Raw genomic sequence first — 17,795 nt, 5'->3', positions numbered from 1 at the left:
ATAAATAAATAAATGTTTTTCCTTAAAATACAGGGTGCATAAGTTTGGACACCCCTATGTTAAATTCCCATAGAGGCAGGCAGATTTTTATTTTTAAGTATTTTTTGTAAAAAAAATTTTAGGATACTATGCATCCTGATAAAGTTCCCTTGGCCTTTGGAATTAAAATAGCCCCACATCATCACATAGCCTTCACCATACCTAGAGATTGGCATGGGGTACTTTCCATAAGATCATCTCTCAATGCAAATCAAACTAGCTATTAGGCTAACTGAAATAAAATCATGCCAATCTCTAGGTATGGTGAAGGCTATGTGATGATGTGGGGCTATTTTAATTCCAAAGGCCAAGGGAACTTTATCAGGATGCATAGTATCCTGGATCCATGAAGTAACTGGCCTTTAAAAATAAAAATCTGCCTGCCTCTATGGGAATTTAACATAGGGGTGTCCAGACTTATGCACCCTGTATTTTAAGGAAGAACATTTATTTATTTATGATGCATTATTCATTCACAAAGAAAATTGGTGTCCTTAAAGGTTGGATTTTTCCTAATTTTTTTAATTAAGGCATTAAGTTCAGTTTCCAAAAGATGATTTTTTATTCCTCTTTTTAGTCAACTTTAGTATGGGTGTCTACACTTATGCATAGCACTGTATATATATTATAATACCAAGGCTATGTGTAACGTTTTGTCTTTTTTATATACATATTTGATATTTTCTTTTTTTTTTATATATATATATAAATATTATTCTATTTTATATATATATATATATATATATATATATATATATATATATATAAAATAGAATGATTTGTATCGCTCCTTTTCATGACATTGTGCGCTTTACAGTGCAATTTTAAAACTGGTCATTAAAAAAATTATAATTCACAATATGTTAAACATTAGTGTACAAAAACCAATAGGGGCAAGTTGTCACACTTTTTTACTGTACAGATCGACACAACTTAAAACCAGAAAAAAAAGTATTGAAAAACAGACAAATCATTCATGCAACCGGACATCTGACTGAAAACCTTACAGTTACGGCTTATATAAGAGATATAGCTTATTACCTTCTGAGTTACTCTTATATAGCCTTAGTGCCTTAACAGTATATGGTATGGAAATGTAATTGTACAAGTCAAAAGAAGAAAGTGGCTTCTCTCACAATCTTGCCCTTCTCTTACATTTGTCTTTAGAGTTCAATGTGTAGGAGTGCAAAAGTCTGTCTTCAGGGTTTCCTTTGTGTAAAACAAGCTCTGGTCCATCCGGCAGACGCTGAGCTTGAGATAACGCATTTTTACATATCATACAATTTACATTTTTACACATCAATATCAGACTGAGTTCAGCCCCGGTGGCTGTATCTGTATCTCTGACAACACTTCTGATCAGTAAATGTTCTGCAGAATCTATTTCACATGAACACACCTCTAAACAACATTTATTTACATGCGTGTCACACGGTTTCTTCCTGTCTAAAGGTCACATTAGCAACATTCAGGCAAGATTTTGCAGGCACAAAAAGCTCCATTACATCTATAACACAGCCCTGCATCATGAAAATGCATTTGCAAAATGCAAATATATATATATATATTCATTTATGTATCAGGAAGTATTGCAAATTTGCAGTCTGCAAAAGACTAACAGCCCAAATAAGCTTTTTTCACAAAAGCTTTAATTTTCTGTCGCTGTGTGGATGTAGTAAAACATCCACAGATGTCGCAGACAACATCCCGGTTCATGTTTGCATCTTCTTCTGCCATAATTCTAACCTTGAAATCAAAAATAATGTCGTATGCATGTGAAAATCGGCTGAGAATTGAAACAAAATGGCTCAGAGAAAGATGGGAATCATGTCTTGTGGCAGTTTTTCTGGTGATTATGGGACAATAGAAGCCTTATTCACCTTACAAACTGTTGAAAGCAAAAATGCTACAAAATGCACATATTTTGTGAGAAAGTGTGACGTGCTAAAGCAAAACACGCACTATTTCTGGAATCAGCACCCCAAAATTAGTGAGAAACAAGTACAGGGCTCGACATCTTGTCATGTGTTTGTCCTTCAGACAAGTAAATTGGTCATTCACTTTTCCGAGTAAAACAGTTATTAAAGTTAAATAAATGTAAAATTGTGTAAAAAATGATTTATTCTGAAGCATTATTCTCAGCAGTGTTCTATAAGCTTTGACATTTTTAAATCTGCATATTTGTGATATTTACCACAAGGTCATTTTTTACCTTTAAGGCGCAAATAGATAAAGTGCTCTAAAAGATACAGTTTAAAGTGTATTTTGGATGTTTTCTGTCCACTATAGTCTAAAAAGACACTTTATGAAAAGCCAAAAAGCCTCAAAATTGAGAGATGCATGAAAAAAACACTGTTTTTGCCTGTAGTGTCTGGCCTTAAAAGGGGTATCTTCATCTTTCATTCCAAATTATTATATTTGATCAATAATTTCAATTAGAATATTAAGACACAATAGGGCTGTTAGCAATCAAATTAAACCATTTACACTGAAAAATTACAACTGTATTAAATAATGTTATGAGATTATTTTAAACATTTTTTTTAAATAAAATAAGAAACGTGAAACTAAACCGCCAGTAGATGGCGGCAGTTGACCGTCTTAATGAGTGAGTCACTGAGCCATTCATTCAGACGATTCGTTCAAACGGATGATTCATTCAAGAATGAGACAGTTGTTTATGAATGGGTCATTGAATCTTTGACTCAACCGATTCGTTCAAAACTCTGAATCGATTCGTTCAAAACTCTGAAATCTCTGAATCTTTGTTTGGAACTATTTTCGCTGCTGAAACAGAAACAAAACCAGTCAATAAAATCAGAAACATTCTCGCATTCTGGTGTTTCCCTAGTTGTTTTTTGTCACTGAAGTTTTAATCAGGCTAGTGTCGGCCCAGATCCGGCCCACATCCGGGGCGTGTGAAATCCATGTGATCCAGATGTGGCCTGGATCTGGGCCGACACTATGTTGCTGTCGAGGAAACGTGACCGTACCTTACGAGGTTCTTGGTCAGGATGAGGCTCGGCGTGGCCAGACCTCATGCCGTTAAAGTCTGGCTAAGATTAGTTTAGATCCAAAATTTGTAAGAAACAAGTATTGGGTTTCATTCAGCAAATACGATGCAGGGCTGTGAATTATTAATAGTGTCAAAAGAAGTGACTTTCAGACCAAGCTTTATGTTGGTGAATCCGTGTGAACAACCTGAACATCAGCAAAATCTGCATGGGGAACTTTTTCACCCTTATGCAAAAAGCCCACTCGCGCAGATTCCTATTGAAATGATTTCGCCAAGCAGCGGTAACCCAGACAGCAGCATAGTGTCGGCCCAGATCCGGCCCACATCTGGGGCGTGTGGAATCCATGTGTACCAGATGTGGCCCGGATCTGGAACTCTATGTTGCTGTCTGGGAAACGTGACCGTACCTTACAAGGTTCTTGGTCAGGATGAGGAGACCTCATGCCGTTTAAGTCTGGCTAAGATTAGTTTAGACCCAGCCTACAGTGCTTATTTTGGGGTAGAGAGCAGTGCTTGACTGTTCTGCCTGCAGTGGGACAGTTTCCCATCCGTTCTCCGTCCCAGAGTCCTCAGAGAGCCTTGGACAGGTGTGCCCTGTGACACCCGTGATCTCTCTGAGCGCTCCTGATAACGCCCGTGACGCAGCCCTCAACGCCCCCGCTCGTTCCCACCGCTCACACACTCTTGCTCCCGTACGAGCCCCCTGCGTGAGCTCCATTAAGAAGTCCAGACTCTGGGAAGGCAGGCTGAACAACGGCAGTCTCCGGAAAAACTCGGGCAGGGCCGTGGAAGTGCACCGCCCGTCGAACTGCGCCAGCACAAAGCGTTCTCCCGCACGACCCAGCAGATAGTCTCCCAGAACGCGGCTCAGCAATGCGTCGAAGACTTCGGAGCACGTCGACGATTGGACCCCCGTTTCTTCTTCCGGTTTCCCTCCTCGACAGCCCCATTGTTCGGCCCGCTCGCAGGCTTCCGGAGTCAGAACCATCACAGTTTTGCCTGCGCTCCGCCGTACCCGGTCCAGACAGGAGTGCAGCCAGGGAACCGGACCCAGAGCGTTGATCTCGGAGCGGTTCCACAAGTCCAGAGACACGGTGAAGCCGAGAGCGGAGAGACGCGAGCCCAGACGGCACATTAGCTGGATGACGGTGGCGTCTGAGTCCGGAGGACACACCAGAAGCAGCTCCACCCCTCCCGACACCGCAGCTGAAACAACACACAGATGAACGTCAGCAAACACACCGCGCAAACTTACGGATTTTTTTAATTAATCATAACTAACATTTATTTTTCTTGCAGGATTAACAATTATATGCTTTTGAAACCTAAATAAAAACTGTTGTACTCTTTTTGCTGGTGGGATTCTCTCTGAAACTGGTCTGAGATCCTCCGGCCGTGATTAAAGCATATTCGAAGGCATTTTCTGGATTGTCTAGTTATTGCTGCGCACCAGGTTAGTCGAACACTAGAGACCTTATTCACAAGTGATGGTGTTCAAAAAGGAATGAGACGTCGTTCGACTCGGTGTGAGACTCTCAGGTGGGGTTAGATGCGCTCAGGTAACTATGATTCTTAGGCATTTTATGCGGTCAGAGTTGCTACTCTTAGGCGTCAACCAACGCGGTCAGAGGGGAACTCACCTGAGTATAATTTTGCAGGTGTCGACTGGAGACGCCCAGATAAACCTAAGTCAGGTGCGTAGGGGAAAATCTACCACACTACACAATGTTCAAAAAAAGGACATTGTTTTTTTTGCAGTGATGCCATATTTGGTTACTAAAAGAACCTCTCAGTGAACAGTTCTTAAAATAACCATTTTTCTTAGTGTCTTATAATCTTTAAGGGGACACATCATGAAATCTAACTTTTCTGTGTTTAAGTGCTATAATCGGTGCTTCTACCATCCCAGAAAATGTGAAAAGTAAAACCCAGTAACTTTGTTCTGGTGAGTCTTTCTCTGCAAGCATGTCAAAAAATAAGCCGATCAGACTTCGCTCTCCTTCTGACGTATGAAGAGAATCTTATTATAATATTACCGGCCCTTAATCTGCACGTTTACACCCACCAGCCGACATTTGGTTTCGCAAGCAACAACAGAGACCAGTTCTAACGCAATGGCAGAAGATCCAGCAAAGCATGAAACTGTTCTGTGGTTGAGCACAGACGAGCACTGAACACTATTGACCAGAACATGTCACCGCTGTCTTATAAAGACCTCAGGAACTGTGGACACTTGTGGAGAAGTTCAACATGATGATGAGATGATCAGTGTAACTCCACAACAACTACAGAAATGTCTCTGTGGCGAGCAGGACCGTGAGAGAACGGCGTGAGGCCGGTGGCGTGACTGATGATGAGCTTCACCTGCGCGACGCACCGGTCTCGTATCTCTCACGGAGGAGCGGAAGCATAAAAGGAGGAGCGACGACAGTGAAGATCGAGAGAGGACCAGGCCTGGACTGTTTTAGTTGATGTTTTGTTTTAGTATGTTTGGCGGCAGTCGACTGTGAGGGACTCCCGTCTTTACTTTCATTTTGTGTTTATTTATCTATTAAAGTCTTTAAATGTTCGCCGGTTCCCACCTCCTTCTTCCCATAACATCTAACATTGCTACAGTCTCCACTAACATTCAGAAACGTCCAGGAGTCTCTCCGTAAGGCTGTACTCGCTACTGGTGATTCTGGGACTCTGGATGAGTGAGATTGACCTGTTTTGTTATTGCCGGAGTATCTGAAGCTCGTGTAAAGACTCCGCCCTCTTCTGAACGAAGGCGGAGCAGCAGCTCATTTGCATTTAAAGGGACACACACAAAAACGGAGCGTTTTTGCTCACAACCAAAAAGGGGCAAATTTGACAAGCTATAATAAATGATCTGTGGGGGATTTTGAGCTTAGATTTCACAGACACATTCTGGGGACACCAGAGATTTATATTACATAATATGCCACCTTTAAGAACCTTTTTTTCCACTATAAAAAACCTTTTGTGCGATGGATAGATTCCATGGATGTTAAAGGTTCTTCATGGAACCATCGACGCCAATAAAGAACGTTTATTTTTATGATTGTATAGGGAGTGATTGGTGTGTGAGGTGAGATCATGAAGGAAACTCACTGTTCACATCATCCAACTTCAGCCATCTGAACACCCAACCTGTTATAAAGAGAGAGAAGGCTGATTAACACTTCAGTTCACAAAGATACATTTTACCCAAAAATAAGAACAATAAAAATAAGAAATATATTTTGCACAAAGAATAGGTTTTTTTGCAATGTGACATTATTTCCAGCACGAAGAAATACATTTCTCCATCTTGTTTCCTTTACGGTAATGTAAAAGAGCTGATATTTCAATTAAATAAATATCCTTATCGGTGAGCTCTGGTCTGTGAGTGTGAGTGTGTGTGTGTGTGTGTGAGTGAGTGTGTGTGTGTGTGTGTGTGTGTGTGTGTGTGTGTGTGTGTGTGTGTGTGTGTGTGTGTGTGTGTGTGTGTGTGTGTGTGTGTGTGTGTGTGTGTGTGTGTGTGTGTTTGTTTATGTGATTTATGAAGACAGAAACTTGTATGATGACATGGGTATTAAACTGGTATTACAACGTGAATGTGATTTATGAGGACATTTCATTAGTTCTCGTATTTAAAATGGCTTTAGAAACAAGCATAGCAAAACAAATGTGTGTGTGTATATGTGTGTGTGTGTGCGTGTGTGTGTGTGTAATGCTCACTCTTCAGTGTTCCCTGCACTGCATAGGCTCCCAGCACTGACAGACACACCAGCAGAACACACAACACCAGCGGGAAGATCCAGTGAGTCCTCTTCACTGCAGTGACAGACACACACACACACACACACACACAGAGGGAGAGCTGTTATTACATCACAATCTGCATTATATCTGCAATGCGTTATGTTGTAGTACTAAAGTATTATGGCACATTAATTCTGCTCCCTCATCAGAACTGAGGGATGCGAGTGCTTGCCTTCAAAAGGACACACTGGTCCCACGAATCCTTCCATTCCCGCCACTTTAACCTGGACAAGAGAGAAAACACTGCCAGTTTCCCAAAACACACATCAGATGTGAACTGTAAACATGATGAAGAAGTTTAGGTACCTGAACACACAGTAAAGGATGACCCTCCACTTGTAGAAACTCTCCTCGTAACTGCTGCAATGGATGAAAGAAAAGAGACGTGTTAGAGAAGTAAATATAAAGTAACACTTTATTCTAAGGTCACACAGTCACATATGTTAAATGTACTTAATATAGTAATAACATTAAATTAGGCATAACTACAATCAACTAACCCTAAATAAGGCAACACTTTATTTTACAGTGTCCGTTACAGGTAACATGTGGTTACTATAGTAAAAACGATCAATTAATTATTATTACTCAGTGCTTAAATGTTTAACTACACTATAGTAAGTACATTATATTAATATATAATTTTATTATTAATATTCCTCAGTACCTATTTGTGTAATTACACAAATGTAAATTAATTTTAAATTTAATGGAAGCTTGTTTCCGCCACAGAATAAAACATTTTAAAAGATAATTGCGACTTTTTATCTCACTATTGCGAGATTACAACTCGTAATTCTAACTTTAATTCTCAGAATTGTGAGATATAAAGTAAGATTTGTGATATATAAACTTGCAATTGCGAGAAACTCAGAATTGCAGGTTTACAGTATATCTCACAATTCTGACTTTATAACATGCAATTGTGTGTTTTTAAAGTCAGAATTGTGAGATATAAAGTCGCAATTGCGTGTTATAAAGTCAGAATTGTGCGATAAACTCGCAATTCTAACTTTTTTTCGCAATTGCGAGTAAACATCTCGCAATTCTGACTTAAAACGCAATTTGAGTTTAATGTATATCTCGCAATTCTGACATCCTTCCCCAGAATTGTGAGATATAAACTCATTAAGCAATTGCGAGTTATAAAGTCCAATTCTAAGGAAAAAAAGACTGAGTTTATATCTCGCAATTCTGACTTTATAACACAATTATAAATATCTCAATATATATAATATTACAATTATAATATACATTTTGCACAATTGTGAGAATTTTTTTTTTTTTTTTATTCTGTGGCGGAAACAAGCTTCCATAGGATAGTGATCTGAACCCAACCCAAAATATTAAACTTGACCGTCTAACTTATCCCACACCATATTTGATATCTCAAGTGCAGTTTCCCACCTGCTTGTAGTCTGTGTCCTGCATGATCTGGATCCAGCTGTTGTTCTGGTAGACGTGCACATGAGATCTGGTGTTCAGCGCATGGCATCTGCTGTCCAGGCCTGAGCTCTTCCTACACACCCACAGCTGGGCCTCGAACCTGCAGGAACCCGTGAGGGTCCACACCAGAGCGGGACGCTCATCACGAGCTTCAGTCTCGGACAGAGACACCGACACACTGGAGACTGAGACTGATGAGAATGAAAGGAGAGTTTACCAGTCATACAGTGCAGATTAAGTCAGAAACGTTTGCACTGACTACATCAGTCATCGATATTTCCTGAATGTCGATTAAAAAAACTATTGTAAAATGACCGCGTTTCCATTAACTAATGTTATGCGACTAAAATTCTTTTTTTTCCTTTTGCGATAAGTCGTTCCAAAAGTCATGTTGGTAGGTTTACGTATATCTCAGCCACCGCACTAGCCATTATTATCAATGGAAGGAGACGTAGACGTGTTTTCACAGCATTAATGTCAAGGAAAGACTCTTATCCTGAGAGCGGCTCATATGAGTGTCTCTCACTCCTTCTGCTTCAAGATCTTGAGAAATTGTGGCATTTCTTTGTTGTTTAGAATCCAGTATTCCCGTGATACTTTTGTCTTTTATGAGTTTAATAAAGAACTCTGAACGTCTTCCAAACATACAAAGTAATCTTTAAAGACTGATCGACTGTTACGTACATCATGTGACTGTAAATGCGAAAAAATAGTTTTTCCGTTGCAGTTTTGCCGAATATTCCTTTTCGAGTTTTTGCGAAATTGACGTGTTTCCATTGGCCGTATTTTCAATTCGAGCAATTTGAAGGGTAATGGAAATGCGGCTATTGTTATTTACTGAGCCAGCTGACAGGGGACGTTCTGGCAAGGTTCTCTCAAAGTTAAAAACAAACACTCTTTCCAGTAACGTTAAAAGAACGTTCATTCAAAGTTATCTGCTCTTTAATAATGTTCTCAAAACGTTAGTACTTCACCACTGGCAAAATGGGCTTTCAATAAAACTTGGCTGCCTATGCAGTAGAAAGACGAAAAATCTTTTAGAAATGGATCTGAATAGAGCAAAACAGAGAAAAAGCTTGTTTCCTTCCCTTTTGCCAAATAGGTAGGAAAACTTCAACACCCACAATGCACTAGGCATGATGCTGTCCAATGCCATTGCCACCAGTCTGCTACGGATACGCTTACCAGAGTCAAATACCACCTTGTTTTAGTAGGAAATACTTCTATAGTTATAATGGTGTCGACTTGTGTTGTTCCCGTATGCAAAAATTCAGTGGGAAAGTTTAGTGGGAAAGCCACTTCCAGCCTGAAAACTCTTTGACTATCCCAAGTTCCAGCTGAACATTCAGAAAATTCCCTTGATTTTCCTTTAAAAACATGGTGTGTCAGTATTCAAAGTAGGAAGTGATTGCCATACCTGTTTCGTTCAAAAACGGACAATACTTTGTTCGAGGAAAGTTCCCCCAAATCTATGCAAATGTAGAAAGAGAATAAGCATCAAGGAAAAATGTGAACATTACTGTATTGACTTATACATTTCGATCTCCAGACAGTGTTACTAATATAACCTCATATATGATGCTTTTCTATTTATTTGTTTAATACTTCAATAAGAGAAATAAACATTTGTTGCCATTACCTCAAAGCACAGACAGGGGGCGACAGATCCCCGGGAAATCTCAAACTCATCGCTGGAGTTATTCTTTACATTAAGGAAGAGACAGAAAGGGAAGTTAAAACTAATTAAATGAACCAATTAAAGGTATTATTGATCGGTGTTACGTACCCATTCCACCTTAAGACAGGATCCGTTCCTGTCCCATCTCTGGCATGCGCTAAACTCTTGGGATCTCCATTTATCTGCATCAGCCACATACAGTTTTATTGCTCCTGTCATAGGGTCAGTTCTTCTATGTAGCCTGGGTGCGACTGGAAACCAAAGCAGCCAATGAGAAGAAGAGATGGACCACAGATATATGACACAGAACCAGTGACACCTGACCTGCATCAACGAATTGTCACTTTTGCGTAAACTTTTCCATAATGGATCACTGGTAACTTATTTTAGCTGCCATTCTGCCATTAGAGTTTGATTTCAGGGCTGTTTGATGGCATTCACTCGGGCAGTGTGAAGTTGTGAACTAGTCTTCAGTCTATACACTTCGGCTACGTTCAGACTGTCAGTCCAAATCCAATTTTTGTGCATATCTGATTGAAATCCGATCGGATTTATCTAATGTGAACAGCAAAAAATCCATTTCAAGCTACATCCATACGTGTTTTTCCGCATTTCTGGAAATCCGTTTCAGTCTGACCGCTCTGATCGGATTTCGCATTGTTTATGGGACTTTGTCATGCCACATAAGATGTAAAACGTCTGACGTCGTTATAGGAAACGCGCTGAAAGTCGCTGCCGAAACAATGCTGTGCCGGACGAGCAGAAAATGACGATATATAACGGAGACAACAGTGCGGAAAAAAGCCATTTATACGAGCCTCCCACGGTTCTGCCACTGCCTCAGAAGACGCAGTAGTTTAGACTCCAGCACGGCGGCCACACATTTCCATGTTGTGAAATTTAAATAAGACAACATCTGAATGCAAAACCCTCCATGTAGCGGTTATTGTTGTTGTTGTTTTTGGCGTATTTCTACCAACGCAACGTCATTGCCATAGAAACCAATCGGATTTGGACTGAAAGTGTGAACTTAGTCTTCATCAGGATACACGTGACCTGCAGCTTTCTACTGTCACACTTTACCAGTAAACTAAACTAGACGTGTAAACTGGATAACGGTTAACTTACCTTTACAGAAGAAGGCATGTAAACCCTTACACACTGAAAGAGAAAAGTGTGTTGGTGCCATCCATCAGTTAATGTTAATCTGTCTCAGATACTTATAAGTGAAAGAGGCACGAGTGTGAGTGTTTTGCAGCATATTTACCTTCCTCTTTTGAAGGGATCCTGACATCTTTAGTGGAGTTTGTGTTTGGAGAATGGACTACAACAACACTGCCGAGCTCTGCCTTCGGGATCTCCACCACTAAAGATATCCACACCTACAACACACACACCTGAAGAATCAGCCACAGACAGACACAGCAACAACCCAAGTGTTAAATTAACACTCCTCCGAGTTTATGGATTCCACACTTCAGGTGTTAAATGTAACACTGAAGCAGTGTTAAAGTTAATGAGATAATTAAGTGATTAATTGGGAGATGATTGAAGACACCTGATGTTCACAAGCCGAATCACTGAAGGACAGAGTCGCCATTATGATGATCGGTGTTTGCTTTCGTTGGGCTCTTGTCCCTTCACTTTATAGACATTCGGTTTTTTTTCTGGCTGCTTTAACTGTGTGTTTATAAACCACACATGTTATGGCAAAGAAAGCACAGAGACAATGTGTTCAGGTGTTGATTATGTTTTGATAGTAACAATCATCATGTTTGTTCGCATCATCCTACACCTGATGAACTGATGTCATTCTGAGGCCAAACTCTGATTATATGGGTGATGTGTTGATTTTACATTATTGATTACAGCAGCCCTGTGATGTTACAGCATGAGATTCTGCACATAATATTTAGAGACACACACATACATCAAGAATCAGCGTATGATTTTAAACAACGGTGACAAACAGCATATTCAGATAGATGGATCAACTCTGAACATCACAAAACAAACTACTAAAAGTCACATAAAACAGCAGAGACAAAAGAAAATAGTAAAAAATAAAAGAAATTACTAAGACAATTCAGCTCACAATTTATTCAATGCTGGGAGCCATGGATGAGTTTTGATTGGTGCACCCACAATGCACTGCATCATGCTTTTTGATGGTCATTGTTGAGATTCAAACGCTGATTCTTGATGTCAGTGTGTGTCTAAATGACAGATATTCAAACCTTTTTGATCAGAACAACTTTTAAAAATCCCTCTGATTATATTAAAAATGCCAGATCTTATGCTGTAGAATCACATCGCTACTGTAATCAATGAGGTAAACCTAACAGAGATTAGGCTCTAAATGAGTTTAGTGATTCAGATCGCAACATGATGATTACGGTAAAACATAACCAACAGCACCTGATCACATTTTATCTTGGCTTGTCTGGCTGCTATAGGTTGGTTACAGCAGCCAAACACAATTTAATATTATAAAGTGAAGGGTCAAGAGCCCAACTAAAGCAAACACTGATCACCATAGTTGTGACTATGGGTACGTAGTTTTTCCTTTGAGTTTTTCCGCATACAGACATTGTCAAAATGATCCACACGTTTAAATGAACGGCCAAAACGCATAAAAAGATTGATGGATGGATGGATGGAAGGAAGGAAGGAAGGAAGGAAGGAAGGAAGGAAGGAAGGAAGGAAGGAAGGAAGGAAGGAAGGAAGGAAGGAAGGAAGGAAGGAAGGAAGGAAGGAAGGAAGGAAGGAAGGAAGGAAGGAAGGAAGGAAGGAAGGAAGGAAGGATAGATAGATAGATAGATAGATAGATAGATAGATAGATAGATAGATAGATAGATAGATAGATAGATAGATAGATAGATAGATAGATAGATGACCTGTAGTGTAGTGCTGTCCTCTAAAGCTGAGTTGGGGACTGTGAAGCGGATGTAACTGGAGAACCGCTGTGAAGGAAACGTGTAACACAAGCGGACAGTGGCATCAGTCGTCGTGTTCTCAGGATCCTCTCCACTAATGACTCCATCCTCTTCCTCTTCCTCTTCCTCTGCATCTGAGAGCCCAGAAACAATCCTATCAGACCTCCTGGAGAAACGCTCGCCCCACAAACCCCTGCGACGACTGCCGTACCTCTGACTGAGACGTTCACCAGGACCTTCAGGCACAAGCTCCAGTTCTTCTGCTTCTGGCACTCAACGATGAAGGCGTGGAGACGGGTCACATGGACACGCTCGTCATCACTGATGCACGTCGGGCCGCCTGAGACGAGACCATTACACAGATGAAGACACTGCACAGTTCAGCTGGTCAAATATCTGTCACACACTTTAGTCAAAGTTTTCTTACCTAATTTGACTTTACAGTGAATTATACCCTACAGAGACAAAACAATTATCAAACATCCAATCACATTAACACTACAGGAGATATCAAATAATATTTATAATATTAATATTAATCATACAACGATTCTCTCAAAAAAAACATGCACAGGTTATATTTTGACCCCAAAAAGGAAAGCAAGAAATTAAAACAAAATAACATTTATAATACAAAGAAATACAAAATTACAAAATAATACAAATACAAAAATACAAAAGTAATACAAAATTATTTCATTTGTATTATTTAACCCTCTGCTCTTCGCGTGTCGGTCAAAGATGACCGAATTTTTTATTTTTTTATTTCAATGACATGAATGTACTATATTTTAATTTGATAATGTTTTTTTATTTAATATTTTGTATTCTGGGGGGATTTTATGGTACTAAATTATATTTACACTGTATTTATAATCCATTTATTCACTTTTTGAGCGACAGACTTCAGTTTGATCTCTTTTCAAAGACGACACTTTTTTTAAAAAGTTTTAAAAAGTGAACTTAAAAATGTTACAGAATTTGACGTTTATTGTTATGAAAAATGTTTTACCCGAGGTACTTATGTGTCACAGTAGCACTTATTACAGCTGATGGCTTTCATTTCTACTGGTTAACATAAAAAACAACACTATATTAGAGTTATATATGCATGCAAATGTAGTGGCGTGTAAGTGATGATATGCATTGATTGCAGCAGCTCGTCTCTGATGGTTTTGCATGAGAACACCGACTGAGCAGAAAAACAACACACACACACACACAACTCCACACAGCAAACAAGAAAAAGTGTGACTTCATAAAACTCACACCCACTCTATAACACAAACACACGCACACACAAACACACACACAAACAAACACACACTCACCCACTCTATAACACAAACACACGCACACACAAACACACACACAAACAAACACACACTCACCCACTCTATAACACAAACACACGCACACACAAACAAACACACACTCACCCACTCTATAACACAAACACACGCACACACAAACACACACACACACACACACAAACAAACACACACTCACCCACTCTATAACACAAACACACTCGCACACACAAACACACACTCACCCACTCTATAACACAAACACACGCACACACACAAACAAACAAACACACACTCACCCACTCTATAACACAAACACACGCACACACAAACACACACACAAACACACACACACTCACGCACTCTATAACACAAACACACGCACACACAAACACACACAAACAAACAAACACACACTCACCCACTCTATAACACAAACACACGTACACACAAACAAACACACACTCACCCACTCTATAACACAAACACACGCACACACAAACACACACACAAACAAACACACACTCACCCACTCTATAACACAAACACACGCGCACACAGAAACACACACTCACCCACTCTATAACACAAACACACGCACACACACAAACAAACAAACACACACTCACCCACTCTATAACATAAACACACGCACACACAAACACACACACAAACACACACTCACCCACTCTATAACACAAACACACGCACACACAAACACACACAAACAAACACACACTCACCCACTCTATAACACAAACACACGCACGCACACACAAACACACACTCACCCACTCTATAACATAAACACACGCACACACAAACACATACACAAACACACACTCACGCACTCTATAACACAAACACACGCACACACAAACACACACAAACAAACACACACTCACCCACTCTATAACACAAACACACGCACGCACACACAAACACACACAAACAAACAAACACACACTCACCCACTCTATAACACAAACACACGTACACACAAACAAACACACACTCACCCACTCTATAACACAAACACACACACACTCACCCACTCTATAACACAAACACACGCACACACAAACAAACACACACACACTCACCCACTCTATAACACAAACACACGTACACACAAACAAACACACACTCACCCACTCTATAACACAAACACACACACACTCACCCACTCTATAACACAAACACATGCACACACAAACAAACACGCACACTCACCCACTCTATAACACACACACACACACAAACACTGCGCCTCTGCAAACAGCCAAATTCCTAGTAACTGGATCCATGTAGAAACATGTCTGACTCTGAGCTTCAGAAAATCAAGTCCACTAAACTAACAACTCGAAAACAAGTCTGAAAAGTCTGAACCAGGTTTAAAACAGTTAAACCTGTTTTCAGTACTTTAGGCATGATATTCTAGTGTATCAGTAACTTTAAAGAGTTACCGCGGTAAACAGACGGAGCTGGTGTACTGTACCTGTCCACAGGTGAGCAGATGATCCTCCTGGAGCTCGATTCTCTCCAGCGCCTGTGTGAAGATCCACTGCAGGAGAGAGACCAGCAGCAGAGCCCACACACCCATGACACACACACACACACACTCACACTGGACCCCTGTCTGGATTCACTCTGAAACTCAAAAACTGCCACTCATTGATTCACAAGAGTCTGAAAGCGCAGGCAGAAACCCAGTGTTGAGTTCATTCATACTGAGAGAGAGAGAGAGAGAGAGAGAGAGAGAGAGAGAGAGAGAGAGAGAGAGAGAGAGAGAGAGAGAGAGAGAGAGAGAGAGAATATTTATGGTTCTAATCATCTTTTAAAAAACTTTTGATCTATGGCTTCTGGTAAATATTAATTTGTATCATCAATTTAGCATCAGAATACTGGGATTTACAGGATGAATACAATATATGTAAATATTACTGAAATATAAAAAGATATAAATAATTATGTATATACAAACCTGATATTGAAAATAAACGAAGCTGTGTGAACTGCTAATTAAGTTATTAAAACGTTACTTGGATGTTATCTGAGCTTTCAAAACGTCCAGCTTTTTTAAAAAAAGTTTCTTTTTTCATGGTTCTGCGAACATTAAAGGAACATGAACGTTCCATTCGATCATTCTTCAAACATTATGGGAATGTTACTTTTGAATGTTCTCTGAACGTTCTGGAACAAGTAGTTACATTTAAAACGTGTTAGTCGAATGTCCAAGTAAAACGTTTGAGGAAAATAAAACTTTCAAAGATGTAAAAATAATGTTTTAAATAAACATTATGAAAGAGAAGATACATTTGATAACGATAACGTTCTGTCAAGGTTTCCTGTTAACGGTGGCATCATAATGTTTCCTGACAGAATATCCCACTTAAATCATGAATACGTTTCTTGAAAAGAGAGATAAATTCTCTCATATATTTTAATTAAACACTACAGATCATGATTTACACGAGTTGTGAATGAGTAAGAGGATACTGAGGTTTACCTGCAGGAGAAGTGAGTCTCCAGCGGTTCCAGGAGCGAGTGGGCAGAACGGAACAGGACAGAGCTTTTACTGGGAACTACTCGGAATAACAAATATCCTCCCCCACCCACACACACACGCACACACACACACTCCACCCAAAGCCTGATCAGCACACACACACCTCACACTCTTTCATCTTCATTAGGCTACAGCGATATAATGACCAGGAAATGGCATAAAACACTTGCTCAATAGTCTATAAACACTCTAATTTAAAATTACTCACTATCTAATTGATCCTGATGATCAGTTTAACAAAAAAAAAAGCTTCTTTTTTTTATTATTATTATTTTTTTTATTAAATTCAGGCAGTTACTCTTTTAATCACAGTTAATTTCTTGCCAGACATTTATTATAAAAGTACAGATTGTTTCTAACACTCTTAAAAATAAATGGTTATTTCTCAGCGATGCCATAGAAGAACTATTTTGGTTCCCCAATGAACCTTTTCAGTAAACAGTAATTAAAAGAATAATTTTAACCTTCTAAGAACCATCTAAAGAACCTTTTTCCATTATAAGAACCTTTACATAGACGTTAAAAGTTCTTAATAAAACCATTAAAAATAAAGAACCTTTCATTTTGATGTTTTAAAATTTCGAATTGTTATAACTAGGATTGGGAATCGAAAATCAATTAATCCATAAGGCCAGGAATCGGATACTTGTTATAAAAGTTTCAAGTTCAAGTTTCAAGTTTAATTCATTATTAGAGCACATTTGCCACAAGACTGACCAAAGTGCTGTACAAGACATCTAAATACAAATCCTAAATATACACACTTAAAGTAATACACACAAATATAATAAAATATACACATTTAAGAAAAATGTGTAAAAAAAAAATAATAATAATTTAAATTTAATTGTATATTTTATTTTTAAGGTACAGTGTTATTTAACATTTGATTTAAATTTCTGTATATCTGAATATCTGAAAATCTTAAAACACGTGTATCTTTTTGTATTTATTTATTAAGTCTTATTGAGTGTTGTGTTTTTTAGCCTGTAGA

At 39.1% G+C, this 17,795-nt stretch overlaps 2 protein-coding genes across 2 annotated transcripts; both read right to left on the bottom strand.

Moving 5' to 3' along the window:
- Positions 1-2,997: 2,997 nt before the first annotated feature.
- LOC311278707 (interleukin-17 receptor C) lies at positions 2,998-11,362 on the bottom strand (the record flags this gene model as incomplete). Its single annotated transcript, XM_084389716.1, has 11 exons — positions 2,998-4,261; positions 6,170-6,208; positions 6,779-6,874; positions 7,035-7,086; positions 7,169-7,222; positions 8,270-8,499; positions 9,726-9,777; positions 9,948-10,010; positions 10,095-10,237; positions 11,115-11,147; positions 11,254-11,362. Coding segments are annotated over 11 exons (1,608 nt in total), but the record flags the coding sequence as incomplete, so codon positions are not given.
- LOC311278537 (uncharacterized protein) lies at positions 11,329-16,783 on the bottom strand. Its single transcript, XM_084389449.1, has 6 exons — positions 16,742-16,783; positions 15,731-15,962; positions 13,350-13,377; positions 13,134-13,262; positions 12,884-13,056; positions 11,329-11,383 (listed from the first exon to the last, which is right to left on the bottom strand). Exons 2-6 carry the CDS (start codon positions 15,833-15,835, stop codon positions 11,369-11,371), a joined length of 450 nt encoding a protein of 149 aa, XP_084245575.1. The 5' UTR covers positions 15,836-15,962; positions 16,742-16,783; the 3' UTR covers positions 11,329-11,368.
- Between the last annotated feature and the right edge of the window lie 1,012 nt (positions 16,784-17,795).

The sequence above is a fragment of the Rutilus rutilus genome (genome assembly GCF_951802725.1).
Source record: "Rutilus rutilus genome assembly, chromosome: 19".
NCBI classification, from domain to species: Eukaryota; Metazoa; Chordata; class Actinopteri; order Cypriniformes; family Leuciscidae; genus Rutilus; species Rutilus rutilus.
The sequence above is the reverse complement of the archived record's forward strand: the minus strand, read 5'-3'. Positions and strand labels throughout refer to the sequence as shown.